At 55.0% G+C, this 14,961-nt stretch overlaps 1 protein-coding gene across 2 annotated transcripts in view; it reads left to right on the top strand.

The window, feature by feature from the left end:
- The first annotated feature begins 8,750 nt into the window (after positions 1-8,750).
- SLIT1 (slit guidance ligand 1) overlaps positions 8,751-14,961 on the top strand; it is a 62,035-nt gene continuing 55,824 nt past the window's right edge. For both annotated transcript variants that reach the window (XR_001872998.1, XM_017803889.1), the window contains exon 1: positions 8,751-9,096. Coding sequence is in view for 1 of the 2 variants with exons in the window: in XM_017803889.1 (XP_017659378.1) it covers positions 8,894-9,096 (203 nt within the window). In the remaining variant the exon portion in view is untranslated. The remainder of the gene's footprint in view (positions 9,097-14,961) is intronic.

Below are 14,961 nucleotides of genomic sequence, written 5' to 3'. Positions count from 1 at the left end.
TTTTTGCTTGGTGGCTTAAGCAGTTTCATTGGGATAGCAAGAACTTGGTGGTGTATCCACCTTTAAAAGGAAGGAAACGTTTGCTCAGAAGCCCAGAGCTACAAGTATGGGGGTACTTGGTGAGGCACTGCCCACCTGCATTGATGGCACTGGCCTCCCATGGCACTAGGGCTCATTCCCTCTGGGATACTAGCATGATATAGGGTGCCTAGACAGGCTGTCTTTCTCTCGGAGGTATAAAATTGGACCTCTTCTTTTCCTGTCTTCCCCCTGCTGTCATCCAGGGTGATGGGAAATCAGGTTTACAAAGAACACTTTATATAAATAATGGATCAAATGAATAAATTTTTCTCTGTAGAACCATTATTCTCTTGCCACTCTTGGCTGCTGAGAGAGGATGCTTTCTGCTTGCATTTTCTTTTCCTCCTTCTTAATAATGGCGTCTCAGATTTTATGCAGATTATTTCTCTGTGAAGTTCTTCCACGTTTGAAATGCCCTGGGCTTGCCTGCCATGGCTCAGACACTCATTAACATCCTTGCCATGCAATTGAAAAACAAGCAGGAGAAGCAAGCAGCACGGTCTGTTTGAAACCACCGCTGCCTTCCTGCGGGGTGAGCTCCGAGTGGGCCCCCTTCTCCTCCGGGGCTGCAATTGGGTGTCATGGGACTGGTGAGCCCCATCTCCCTGGAGCTCAGGGAGTGGGAGGCGATGGGCCTCTGTGCACTTCAAAGTGGTCATGAGAGTCCAGAGAGACATTTCTCTTCTTGAACATGCTGAACAAAGGAATGCAAAAACTCACAACAGCTATTTTCAATACTGCAAATCCAAATATCGTCCCCCTGATGAGCTGTGATTCAAAGTAGCAGCTTTATCTGGCTTACATAATTTAAAAAAGGAATAGTTTTTGGCTCCTGAAGCCACAAGCCAAGCACTTAAGCTCTACTGCAAGTGAAAGGCCAGCACCCACTGGGACCAAACACTGGGTGAGGGTACATATTTAGAGGGGGATCACTCAGCTCTCAGTGTTTGCTTTGGCCTTTAGTATTCCTGCACAGCAGTGGTGTTGCAAAACAACCAAGCAGTGCTCACCTTCATTTCATTAAACAGTTTTTATCTCAAATTGCACAGCACAGACTTGCAAATAAGTTCTGCAGTGTCACTGCTATCTAAATCACTTTTTGCAAGTTGTCTTGATTTTTTTTTTTTTTAATAAACTGTTCTGGCCTGTTTCAGAGTTGAAATAAGATATTCTTTCTCTCTCAAATTATCATGTGTGGCTGGGAGCTGTCATGTTGCTGCTGCATCTCACTGCCTAGGGTAACAGTGTAGACAAAAAACATGAGTAGTGCTAGCGATAGATGTTGGCACCAGCCAGACCAGTTATCAGGCTTTACAATCTCATTGGCTTGGATTAACTAATATTTTTTCATGGAGTGAATAAATTACCATGTTTAGTTCTGTTTGCTCATCCCTCCAGTGAGGGTTTTGTGTTGAAGCTCATAAACTATGCAGGCATGTAGATGCCAAAATCTCCATGCTGGGTCCCACACTGACCTTCCACTTGTGCTATAGACCAGAGTGCGATCTGAACTGGTACCAGCACTCTGGCCTCATCCTGCTCCAGTCCAGCTTTGTTTCTGGGAAGTGCCCACACATGAGGAATGTGATAGGGTTGTTTCTGGGCTCCTGTGCAAGGAGCCTTGAAGCAAGGAGAAGCTGTCCCCAGCCACATATCGCAAGTTCAGATATTTCCCAGCACCAGCCTTTGAGGTGCTGTTTTTGGTCTGGCTCAGAGGGGGCTAAGCTTTGCTTTCCCTGCTGAGTCCCAGCTGGAGTGGGCATTACTGTGGCCCCCTCCACAGTTCTACCTCTCCCAGGCTAAAACAGCCTCCTATGCCTTGCTCTTGGGAAGATTTTCAAATCCACCACCCAGCCCTCCCATGCAGTGCCTTATGTGATTTTTCAGAGAGAACTGTGTCCCACTTGATCCTCTGCTTTTGGCTGAAGCTCCTGTCCTGCTGGAGATTGTGATGAATGGAGGTGCAAACCTGCCTTGGCCACCGTGGCTGTGTGTAACTGGGTGCATGCACAGGTCTATGATGTGGGGGTGTCTGTGTCAGCCTGCGGTCTTTCTAGGGTTTGTTTCTTCCAATCTTCTTTTCGCTTACAAAGCCTGGGCCTTGCTCCCCTGCAGAGCAGAATCTCAGCAACCTCCTGCACAAAAGCCTCTGGCTCCATTGTGCCTCTCCCAGGCCATTCTGCAGCGGCAGCGCAAGAGGGGGCTGACAGCACACGCTGTGGGACGGACCCCCCTGCCTGCCCCAGGCACTGGGGGCCCCCCAGATGTGCCTGAGGGGCAGGCTTGGAGACGCCTGATTCTTCCTCCCTGGCTACATCTGAGGGATGGTGGAGATGGGAAGATGGGACTATAAATAAAGTGAAGAAAAACATAAAGAGCACTGAGAAAAGAAAGGCTGGGGAAAGAAGCTGGGGAGGGATGTCCTTAAAATCAAAGATTAGCCCCTAGCATGGTCCTCCAGCTCTAAGGAGAGTCTCTGCCCACATCCAGGGCCAATTAGAGCTCTCACAAGGCAAGCTTAAACACTTTTTATCTTCTTTTCAAGTTATTTTAGCTACTGGCATCTTCTTGCGTCCTCCAGAGCCAGACCCTGGTAACCAGTCAATCAGATTTGTTCCTCTGCTTGTTCCTGCTGGTCCTTCTGCAGAACCTGCACCCTGAAAGTGCCTCTTCTACAGTGTGGAAAGTTGGATGATGGAGGCAAAGTGGGTCTGGTGGAAGCAGCTCCCTTATCACACATTGTGCAGAATCTGACTTTCTTTCAGCCTCTATTAGCTTGTGACTCTGTAAGGGCTGGGGAGAAGGAGAGAGGACACAGAGACACATGCGTACAATTTTGGGACTGACAAGATTCAGAAAGGCCACCTGCAACTGTGGAAGCACAATGAGCCCAAGTGGGCACACAGATTATTGATTACATCCCAGTGTGGGACCAACCGCCAGCTAGCCATAAATATGGAGCAGAGGCAAGCTTGTCTGCACCCAGGGCATCTTCATTAACAAAATGAGGACAGAGACACTGCCTCCCTCATCCATCAGGCTGAAGCACTCCTTATTTCTCAGGTTAGATGTTTTCCCAGTTCAGGAACGTCAGTGTAGTGGGGATTTCAATATATGAAAGGGTTTGGTGGGAACAAGCCCTGTTTCTCTAACAACAGAGCCCAGTGTCTCTGCTTACCCCATGGCCAAGGTCATCAGCTGAATCCTGAAAACCCACCTGCTCCTTCTGGGAGGCAGGGTATTATGGCAGAAGAGCTGCAGTTTATGGCACCATGGAGAAATATGTCGGATGCGCTTGGCAACAGCAAATGGAAAGTTAGTCTATTAAACAGTAAATTATCCCTCCAATGCATCTTCATTGAGGAGGGTTAATGAGTGGCTGCAGGCAGAGTGAGTGGGAAAGAGTGTGTGTATGCACAGTGCGGATGTGGAACAATTGCTGCATCTGGAGACCCTGGAGCCCCTGATCCCACGCTACACCAACAATAGCATTTCCATGTGCAAGGCACTTCACAAACACCTCCTCGCGTGTGGTTTATTCAAACCAGCTTGCACTGCGCCGCAGAGCTCCCAGGCGGTTGGTGTGTCCAGCCGTGCCGGGAACAGCATCTCCCCATCTGTATCTGGGCTGCTTGGCGCCAATGTTTTCCTTGTGGGATAGAGCTGGTTTTAGGAGCCCAGGCTGCAGGGCTCAGCCCCTCTGCTCAGCCATGCTACAAAACAGGGATGCAGTGCCTTGCTGACTTGCTGCAGTCCCCCTCCTGCTGTTCTGCAATTGTTCAAGGCAGTGAGACAGGCTGTGCTCCCCCCACCTGGACAGTCCCTTTTATGTTAGGCTGGGGCCAAATCCACCTGCTTGGGAACCTTGGCATCTCCTGCACACAGCACCCAGTGGATGCTGTTCCTTTCACTTGGTCCCAGTGGTGAAGGTCCCCAGGCAGCAGAGGTGCCCCACTCCTGCAGCCACATTCACAGAGCAATGCTGGCCATGTTTGCAGAGTGATGCCGGTGGTGTTCCTAGGGCAACACTGGCAGGGTGATGTTGGTAGTGTCTAGAGGATGATGCTGACCATGCTTGCAGGGCGGTGCTGACAGTTTGCAGAGCAATGCTGGCCACATTCACAGAGTGATGCTATTTTTGCGGGGCAACGCTTTTGCTGTTTGCCTGTGAGGTAGGACTTGTGCCTGGAGAGATACAGGAAAAAACACATCCCAGTCCTGCCTGCTGCTGCTGCTAACCAGGAGAGATTTACTGTGATCCCAGTGGCCCCAGCTGCCCGCACCACTCTATAATAAACCCATCAAGGGCATTGTCGTACTGCACGAGTCCAACAGGTGCCCTAACGGGGCTGACACGCTGGCCCGCTCCCACACAATGCCTCACTCTCCAAAGCTGAGTGTGTCTGGCAGGACAAAGGCAGCCTGGCTTCCCAGCACGAGCTGAGCTGGCCAGGCATGACAGATGTGGGCAGCCTGCCTGTGCGAGATCTCTGGGGGACACTGAGAAGCTGAAAGTTATGGAGGCTCTGCTCCCAACACATCTCCAGCTGGGTCTTGTGGCCACTGCTCCTGAACCAGGTGTGTTTTAGTAGTGTTGCTTGCAGCAGAATTCAAAGCACAGCCCCAGTGCAAGGGAAGATGGATCCTCCTGTTGGCAACACTCTTCAGTAGGGAAGTTGGACCAGGCATCATGCATGCATGGGTTTGTGTGGCAAGGCTTTGGTTAGTGGTGGGGCTCCTGTGAGATACTGCTAGAAGCTTCCTTCATATCCAGTGGAGACAGTGCCAGCCAGCTCCAAGACAGATCGACCACTGGCCAAGGCTGAGCCCATCAGCGACAGTGGTAGCAGCTCTGGGATAATGTATTTCAGAAAGGGGAAAAGTTGCTGCACAACACCAGCAGCAGCTGGGGAGAAGACAGAGAAAATGTGAGAGCAACAACTCTGCAGAAACCCAGGTCAGTGAAAGAGGAGGGGGAGGAGGTGTTACAGGCATCTGTTCCAGACTCCCCTGCAGTCTGTGGTGAAGAGCAGGTTGAGGCAGGGTGTGCCCCTGCAGCCCATGGAGGACCACAGTGAAGCAGACATTCATCTGCAGCCTGTGGAGGACCCCACGCCAGAGCAGGTGGATGCCCAAGGGAGGAGTGTGAGAAGTCCATGCCCTGAGGAAGAAGAAACAGCAAAGACAAAGTGTGATGAACTGACCACAGCTCCCATTCCCCATCCCCTTGTGCCACTGGTAGGGAGGAGATAAAGGAAACTGGGAGTGAAGTTGAGCCCAGGAAGAAAAGAGGTATGGCTGGAAGGTGTTTTTAAGATTTGGTTTTATTCTTTATTATCCTACTCTAATTTGCTTAGTAACAAATTAAACTAATTTCCCCAAGTCAAGTCTGTTTTGCCCGTGTTGGAAACTGGTGAGTGATCTCTCCCTGCCATTATCTTGACCCATGAGCCTTTCATTATATTTTCTCTCCCCTGTCCAGCTGAGGAGGGGAGGGACAGAGTGGCTTTGGAGGGCACCTGGCATCCAGCCAGTGCCAACCCACCAAAACCCTATTGCCTGTGTTTTAAACGCTTCTGCTCTGCAGCAGTGCCTGATCCCGCCCTGAGAAGGGCTGAGTGCTGCTGTGGACAGGTGACAGCCACAGCACTGCTTTGAAGCACAGCACAAATGCCACAGCAAGCATGGGCCAGGATGTGCTGCCTCCTGTCCACATGCCTTGGTGTGGGGTGCAGCACACTGCCTGGAAGCCCAGGCATGCTGGAAGGTGCTATTAGCCACCAGTGGCACTGACAGGGACACAGAGGCAGCCCAACTTGTGGGAGAGTTAACGGGGGCAAGCTATGACCCATCCTGGGTGGGTGGAAATGCCTGGATGCTGCCCTGGCAGGCTTGGCTTAAAACTGGCAGCAATTTTTTGTTTGAAGCTTTGTAGCTGCTTCGCATCTCTTTGCACGACAGGTCTGGCGCGTACCCTGGAATCCTTCCCCGAATCTTCCCATGAAAACTCCTACAAAAAAAGCTTCTGCTTCATTTTAACCAAACCCAGAGCCCATCAGACAATCCAGATGGTCTCTCTCTCTATCAAGCAGTTTGGCCCAAATCCCGGTGGCAGACGGCAGGACCAGGCCTCCCCTGATAAAGAAGTTTGGGGTTTATTTTTCTCTCTGCTCCTCATCCATATTCAGAGGCACCCTGGGCTTTTCCCAGGCAGCTGTTGCTCTCTGAAGCCCACCCCATCAGGGTGCCTGGGTGATCTGGGATCACCCTAACACACCAGGAGCTGAGGTGTGGGACGAGAGTCTTGGTGCACAGCCTGTCCCCCCACCCTGCTGTCCTGGCTCACTCAGCCACTGTCATATTGGCAGCCCTGGAAGGGGGTTGCTTTTGCAATGGAGCAGCTGCCAAGGGGTCGGCCGTGTCTGGCAGCCCAGCTCAGTGGGATGCCCCGTGGTGCCGGGTCATGGGGAGCTGGCTGCGTAGCAGGCGGAGGCAAAAGCTCCCACACAACAGCAGGAGTTGAGGTACCCACAGGAGAAAATGTGGATGTTGGCCCGAAATGGGGTTTTCAGCCTCCCAGCCCTATATGCCTGGAACCAGGGTAGGTGATGGTGGGCTCCAGGCCAGCCCCTGCCAGGTACTCCCTGTGCCAAGACCACGGTCCTGGCAGTAACTGACTGGGTGTTGCTACAGCTGGACACAGAGATGGAGGGAGCCTGTTTTTTCTGCAGATCACAAGGATTCGCCTGAGGCCAGTGAATACAGAAGGGAGGAAACAAGATCTCTTGTTCCCTCCTGTCTTCCCGCAGGCATCAGAGGTAAAGGGCAGGTTAGGAAGACCCAGTTCTGCTCTGCTGGCCAAGGGGTGAGGGGAAGTTTGGGAGGGAGGAGGATCACAAGCATCACATTGATAGTGGTCAGCTTTGGGGAACACTAAGCCACTCTGAAACAACCTTCATGCCCCAAAATTCAGCTGAGGTATTTAGTACAGGGCCTTTTTATGTGCCATTGCCACCAGGGTCTCCCTGGGAGCCCCAGGACAGGCTGCAGGGCCACCTCTGCAAAAGCTGTGCCAGCGAAGGGTCGGGTCCCAGAGTCCTGGGAAGCAGCTCATCTTCCTCTCTGTCAGGGCTGCTGGGTAGCAACGGGGAACAAACCCCTTTCATCCATCTCAGGCACGGCTTCCTCCCGGGATTGGGGCCAGAGGAAGGAGATGTCACAAAAATGCAGACAGATGATGGGAGCCAGCATTCGGGATGGGAAAGGGCTGCTGATCTGGGCCAAGCTGGTGCAACCCTGTGTGTGTGTATGTGTGAGGTGGCCCTCGCTGGAGCAGGACCCCATGCAGACACCTCCCTCTCGCACTGATTAAGGAGCTTGTGGAGCTCCATATGCAGAGGGCATTGATTTAAGAGGCACTCCTGCTCCTGGGATCTCCCACCATCCCTGCAAATATCCTGTTGAGTGGGGAAATGAGTGTGCAGCAGGGTGTCCTTGCTCACACACCTCTCCTCCCGCTGTTGTGCAGTGCAACAGGCTCCCATCTACCCTCCTTCCATGGGTTTCATTGCTGAGAAGGACATCTGTGGCAGTTGCTGCCAGCACCCAAGGCTCTGTTTAGCACCTCAAAATGCCTGTTGTTTTTTTAAGGACTCAGCTCTTGGAGCCATGGGGTTATGAGTGTTTCAGGTGTCATTTATAAAACAGGTGACCAGCCCTCCTGATTACACGCTCTTGCTTTATGCCTGCAGACCTCAGTGAAGAAAATGGAAGGTAATAAAATGAATGCAATGCTCACATTTCTGAGATAGCAACCGTTTGGGGCCAAGCTTACAAGACTTCTTGGCTTCACTTCTTTTTGCATTGAAATAGGTATATTTTGCCTCTTTCTTCCCAGTGGATCAGCCACAAAGACATTTTTGTTACTTTATTTCCTAAGATGTTTTCTCCAGAGTGGTAAAGAACACAGCTAATGCCACAGACGGGACTTCAAGATTTGCTGTCTGTGGGGGGGGGCAAAGAGCAAAGCGGCAAAGCCTCCCAAGTCCTCTCTCTGTGCTGGGTTGCTCAGCCACAGGATTCCCATGCACATACCAGGTACCATCCCAGCTAACGAGAGCCAGCCAGCCTGCCGTGCAGTCCCCGCGGGCTGCCAGGACCCCGCGCCTCACCTGGGCTCTGTGGGTGATGAGACGTGGCTTCGGGCTGCCAGGTGGGAGACAGGCCAAGCCTCCCTGGAGCACACCAGGGGATGCGAAAGCTTTTGGCACCCCTCGAGGAGAGGTGGGAATGCTCTGCCTGCGACCTCCCGGCTCACAGGTTGCTTCTTAGGTCTCTGCCAGTCCCCGGGATGCCGCTGCCCGCAACCCGGTATTCCGCAGCCATCTCCCGGGGAGGCTCGGCTGCCCCACAGGGCAACCGCACTGTTCCGGGTGGGGGGACCGAGCCTGACCCCACCTTGCTGCACGGCCGGGGCGGTGCGGAGCCCCGACGGCTCCGGCTGCCGAAGTGCCGATGCCCTGCCCGGCCAGGACCTCTGCTACCTCCACCGCCGCGGGTACCGGGGCAGCGGGGAGGGGCGGAGGCGGTGGCGGGGGGGCCCGTCGAGGCGGGCAGGGCGGGAGGGAGGAGCCAGCGCGGGGGCTGAGCCTGGGCTGCGGGATGGGGCGGCAGTGAGGGTGGGCGGGTGTGCGCCGACGGGGCTCTCGCCCCGCAGCCGAGCCGTGCCGAGCCGAACGGCGGCGAGCCCAACTCCGCTCCGCTCCCCGGTGATGCGCAGCGGCCGCGCCGCCTGACCCTCCTGCCCGCTGCCATGGCGGCCCCGACCCCCGGAGGGGCGGCGGGGGTCCCGGCGGGGCTGCGGGCCGCCGCCTGGCTGCTGGCGTGCGCCGCGCTGTGCCGGGGCCGCGCCGCCGCCTGCCCGCCGCTGTGCGCCTGCAGCGGCACCACGGTGGACTGCCACGGCTCGGCCCTGCGCGCCGTGCCCCGCAGCATCCCCCGCGGCACCGAGCGCCTGTGAGTACCGCCGGGCTTTGTCCGCCGCCGGCGGGCGTGCGGCGGCGCGGGTGCGGGAGCCCGGCGGGGCGCTGGGTCCGGGGGGCTTGTCCTGGGGGAACGTGTACGAAAGCGCATGGGGAGCCAGTGCGGATGTCCCGCGGGGCTGCGTGGGCAAGAGCCCCGCGCGGGGTGCGGCGGGCGCTCAGAAGCCTGTCAGGAGTGTGTGCGGGACCCCGTCAGGGGATGCGTGTGCAAGAAGCTGTCCGTGGCGGGGGTGTGCAGCAGCCTGTCTACTGTGCAAGTGCCCACCGTGTCTCTTAAGGGCAGTATTTGTGCAAATGCCTGTGGGGCCACGGCCGCCCGCTGAAAAGGTGCGTGTACGAGAACCTGGTGGGGCGAGCGATGAGCGGCGTCCCGCTACGCGCGGGGCTTGGGTGTGTGTATGAGTGCTCGTCCAGGGAGTGCGTGTGCAGGATCTTGTTGGGTGAGTGTACGTGCATCATCCCCTCCGTGAGGGGTGTGCAACAGCCCGTCGAGGTGGTGAGCAGTGTGTGTGAGAGCGCCTGCTGGGGCACAGTGTGTGTGCAAGCCTTTCTCTGTGGGAGAGGTGTGCAAGGGGTCCGGCATGCGCAAGAACCCGCGCGTGCTAGTCCGTGTGCAAGCACGTAGAGTGGGGTTGGGATTGGAGCTGTGCCTGAGGGGGTGGGTTGCTCCAGGGGGAGCCTTTGCGCTGGGGCAGACCAAAATGGGCTGCGAGCCCCATGGCACCCACGGGCAGGTGTGACTTGTCACAGGATACCCACACAGCTGGAATAGAGTTCTCTGAGGGCCCCTGTCACCCCAAGCCCCTACTCGTACTGGGCATCCCTTTGTCCCTCTGAAACCCTCCTGGGAGTGCTGCACATGGTGCTAGGATCAGGTCCCATTCCCCTCTGCTCCCCTTGGGACCTCCCCAGGGTGTGACCAGCCTCCAGCCATGCACACAGATCACCCAACCCCACCAGTCCCCTGTGCCTGCACCTCATTGCTCATCAAAGCCCTTGCCAGGTCCCCAGGGGTCATGAGGGGTGTCCCTGGCTCTCTTGGCTGGACCTCCATAAAGAAAGCTTTTCTCTCATAGTCACGGTCCAGCTGGCTGCATGGGTCCTGTGTCACCCGCTGAGCTCCCCCGAGCAGGATGGGTGCCTCTTTGCTGCTGCCCCTGGCTGGGCAGGTTTCCCTGCTGGGGATCCTGTGGCTGCAGGGGGTCCCCACCCCAGGGAGAGCAGCGTGAGCTGACTGTGTCAAAGCCACTGCAGGTGGCAGGTTCCTGGCATGCAGGTGTCCTCCTTCCCAACAGGAGAGCAGCCTCCCTAGCCTCTCCCCTAGCAGCAGGTGGCCCATCCCAGGGACTGCAGTGGAGCATAGTGGCACAGTAGCCCTCTACCCCTGTCCCTGGGGCCAGGCTGCCCCTACATCCCTCTTGCAGTGCAGGGAAGTGTTGAGCTGCTGCCTCCTTGGGCAGTAGAGCTGAAGGATGCATCCTGGGAAGCTACACAGGGGTCTCCTGGCCCTGTGCTGTGCTGCTTGTGGCTCCTGGAGCGTGAATTGTGCCCTTTGCCTGCAGCTGGGCAGAGACCTCTCAGGTAGGGACTACAGGGAGGGACTGCAGGCAGCCTCACAGCTGCCAGGGCTGCACCCAGCATGCAGCACTGGGAGCTCTGTGGGATACCACTTCAGAGGAGTTTTTTCTTCTCCCACCATAATTATCCTCATACAAATGATTACTACCCAGCACAGCAACCAGGCTGCTGTGAGCTGCCATCTCATAGACCTGGATTCTGAGGTCTAAGACAGGATCCCCCTTTCCTCTGTGCCCAGAGTAGGGGTAAGGTTTGTATACAACTTGCACCAGCCCTTTCTGCCTTTCAGGGAGCTCAGAGGGCTCCTCGGCATCAGTTTTCCATGCACTTGGGTGCAGGATGCTAGGGGAGTGTGTGCATTGAGCCCCCACCTCTGCCTGCTGGGCAGGTGCTCAGCATGGCTCAAATGAGGCAATGCTGGAGTGGGCTGATGGAGGATGCCCCTGGTGGGTGTCTCACTCCTGTCTTGGCAGGGCATTTCTCCCCCTATGGCAGTGGGGCCTGTTTGCTGTCTCCTGTTTCTGCCTCCACTGATCTGGTCCTCCATATCCACGCCACCCAGCAGCATTGAGTTTTCTGTATTTTCATGCAGCTGGCGATGCTGGATCTGCTGGCTGGGCTGAGCTAGTCATGCTGCTCCCTCATGGGTGTTGTCTATTGGATAACTACTTCCTACTGTGTTGCACACCCTTGCAGGTGCTTGAGGGTGTCTGTGCAGAGCAGGTCTGTCTCCGACAGCGAAATCCTGCTGTAACAGCTCTTAAGTGAGTTTGAGTTCCCTGTAAAGAGCCTGCAACCTCACAGTCTCCAGCTCCTCACCACTTGATGGAGTGAGGTCAGCTAGCAATCACAGGAGCCTGCAGCAGGATCTGTGCTCAGGACTCGCTCTCTCCAGGGGCAGGCTCTCTGTGGGAAGTCATCAAGCTCTCATCAGTGCTCTCCACTGCCTGCCTCTTTTCCCAAGCCTCAAGATGCACAGTGTGAGCAGTGCCAATCTTGCCATGCATCCCACAGTGCTGGTGAGCAGTGGTGTCCGTGCTGTTGTATTTCTCACCTGTTGCATGGCAGTGCAGTGTTTGGAGGCTCCAGGCTTTCTCCAGTCTCCCACTTGACCTTCAGTCAAACCCCTGGACAGGGCAGCACTTGCTGCTGTGGCCATGCCTGCCGGCACTGCCAAAGTCTTTGTGGGGGCTCAGTCAGCAACGTCCTGTAGTGAGGTCTGACCTCTGTTGCTTTTGAAATACACCCTTTCCCTTTGAAGAGGGAATTATTTGCCTTGCAGAGTCACTGCAGCTTTGGAGAATCATGGGCTGGGGAAAAATTGTCTTGTCTTCTGCTTCAGGGTTTCCCGTGAGCTGTCTCCCTGGTGCCATGCTGTTGGCAGAGGATAAGGGCTGCAGACGTGTCTAGGATGGAGCATGAGGGATGGCTGCTCAGGGGGGACACAGGACCCCTCTTCCCTTGCACCAGGGCACAGCACATTGCTCCCTAAGTGCCTGCATAAACCCCCATTTATGGGGGTTTATGCACCTCCCTCTGATTGGATCATGCACCTAGCAAAGAGGGTTTTGCTGCAGCAAAGTGGGAAGCAGCAAAGTCTCTGGGCACTTGCATGGCTGCCTGCACTCCTGCCTATGCCTCTGGCAAGTGTGATAGAGCTGGTCCTGAAGGCATTGTAGGCAGGATGGGTGATAATCCTCCAGTACTACAGTGTTATCTGCTCCCAGGAGTCCCTCAGGCCTCAGCCACCAGAGAGAAGGGCACAGTTCTTGTCCCCGTTAGCTTGCTTTTCTTTCTTTCTTTCTTTCTTCCTTTGAACGTGTCTCTGAAGAGCACACTGCCCTGTCACAGAGGTGGGTTGATCTCCCCAAGCCAGCAGGATCAGTGCAAATTTGCCACTGTCAAATGGCGGCTTCCAGCCCAGTTCTTTGCATGTGGGGGATGAATTGAGTGTAATGGTGTTGCACTCACTCCTGCTTTTGAAGTTTTCAGCTGAAAGCTGAGAATTGCCCTACTCACCCCTTTTGCCTCCTCTCCAATGGGCTGAACATCCCTCATCTCACTATGGGCTGTGCAGAGCCCCTCTCCTCTGTATGAGGGGAAGCAGAGCTGGGTTTGGGCATCTCCATCACTGCATCCCCTTTGGCTCTGGCTTTTCCTTTCAGGGTCCTTGGCCTCAGCATTTCATCAAGGTTTCTGTTTGCCTTGTTTCCAAAGTTGGGGTGTGCCTGTGCTGAAATGGGCCCTATCTAGGCTGCAGCCAGCTCTGCCACCCCCTGTCTGCATTGGTGAAGACAAGAGGCACTGAGGTCCAGCCTTCGGGTATGGGAACACGATGCCAGGACAGCCGCACCTGAAGCACACTCACATGCTGCCCAACCATCCCCTGCCAAAACTCCAGCAGTGAACTCTTGTTCAGAGCATGTTTAATTCATTCACCTGCATCTACCTCTCACCAGTTAATCAAAATGTCTTGCAGCAGCAAAGCTGGTGTATTGCAGCAGCACTTGTGCATTCCACACCAGTTGTTGGGCGGCTGCTCCTTTCTGGGGCTTTGGGGAATATTCATTCTTAGGAAGCACCTCAAGAGAGTCAGCCTCTCCCTTTCCTGGAGTGCTCGGGCAAGTTTGCAGTGAGCAGACTAGTTGCAGAGGGACTTTGCAGGCTTTGCAGAGTTCTGGGGCAGGATGCAGGACCTATATCCAGCCAGAGCAGTACTTGGCTGGCCCTGCTGCCCTCAGTTCTTGGGAGAGCCAGTGCTGGGCACTGGGAGGATGTGGACAGGCTTGGGAAGGCAGCCTGCTCAGCCCGCTGCAGTGGCTTCCTTGGGAGCCTTCCTGGACAGAGGAAATTTGCAATTCTATTCCAATTTCTCCCTTCAGCTACGTCCAAGGCAGATGCTGTCTATATATTGCCATGGTAACGCTGCGTTCTCCCTCTCCATGGAATTGCACGCTGGAAAAATATTAGTTTAAAAAACTATGTGGTGTTTGTATTGACTGAAGTCGAGGCTGATAGCAGAGGATCTATTGTCCCCTGGTTGGGAAAAGTCACCAGTAACAGGCAATAAAGCTGGGTGAATTGGCCTCTGGTGACCACTTCTCACCCCACACAGCAATTGCTTCTCTATAAACCCTTCCCTGGCTCTGTTTTATTGCATCCTTTAAAACAGATATTTTTGCCTTAAATGTGCTGCCACTGTGGTCCTTCAGAGTGATGCACTGCTAGCAGCAATTCCTCGCTGCTGAGGTGGGAGCAAGGAAGGGGAATTGTTTCAGCTTTAATTCTGGGTCTGTGATGTGCACCTTCAAATGCCCTTGCTGCTGTCCCCAGAGCCTGCAGCCCCGGGTGAGCCGGGCACAGTGGCAGTTGGGCCAGTGCAGGGTAGCACACAGAAACAGTCTAGTTACAGAAACCGACTCGTTACAGGATGTGCATTTGCTTTGAGTTTCATTCTCCCCTACTTCATTGTTTTCTGTGGAACCTCCAGCCGGGAGAAAGAGCGACGCAGATATAAAAGGCCAAGGATGCACGAGACACCCCCAAGGGGCAGCAGAGCCCACAGCCTGAGGGAACAGAGGGGATTTGGGGTGCCACCAGGGTGGTGGAGGCAGAGAAAGGGTGTCCTGTCCAGAGAAAGGTGTACAAACCCATGACCCTGCATTGAGAGGGGCTTTTCCTGTATTCCCGCTCCAATTTGCTCCCTGGGAACCTGGTGCAGGCGAGCATGCACAGGAGAGCAAAATGGGCAACCAGGGGAGTCTGTCTTTGTCTCACTTCCAAGTCCTTCATGGTTCCCTGCCCGCTCCAGAGGTGCTTAGCCCCACGACGCATCCTCTTTATTGCTACTGAAATAATCTTTCATAAAACCTGGGAGGCAAGGAGATGTTTCTGTGCATGTTTTGCTGAAAAGCAGTAAAAAACCAGTTGTGCGTTAGCAAATGGCCTCATCCCTGGGGATGTCAGACCCAGATCACTGCTCCCTGGCAGGCTTCCAGCGTGAGTAGCTCCAAGGCCAGCTCCGGCAGCTGGCCCCTGTCCCCACTCAGGGGACAGCCGGGGACGGCTGCAGTGGCAGGAGCAGTGAGGGGAGCAGAGGTTTTCCAGGCTGCAATTAGCAATGTGAGCACTGAGAAGGATAGTTTGCAGGCAGGTCCTTAGGGTTGCAGCACTGCTAGAAGCTGTAAGGGAATGAAGTGGGATGGAGGGAACCTCTCCATGATGTTGGTGCGGGGTCAGTCCCAGGCTGTCCCCCCTGGTA

Source organism: Lepidothrix coronata, unplaced genomic scaffold, assembly GCF_001604755.1.
Source record: "Lepidothrix coronata isolate B3197 unplaced genomic scaffold, Lepidothrix_coronata-1.0 Scaffold8, whole genome shotgun sequence".
NCBI lineage: Eukaryota > Metazoa > Chordata > Aves > Passeriformes > Pipridae > Lepidothrix > Lepidothrix coronata.
The sequence above is the reverse complement of the archived record's forward strand: the minus strand, read 5'-3'. Positions and strand labels throughout refer to the sequence as shown.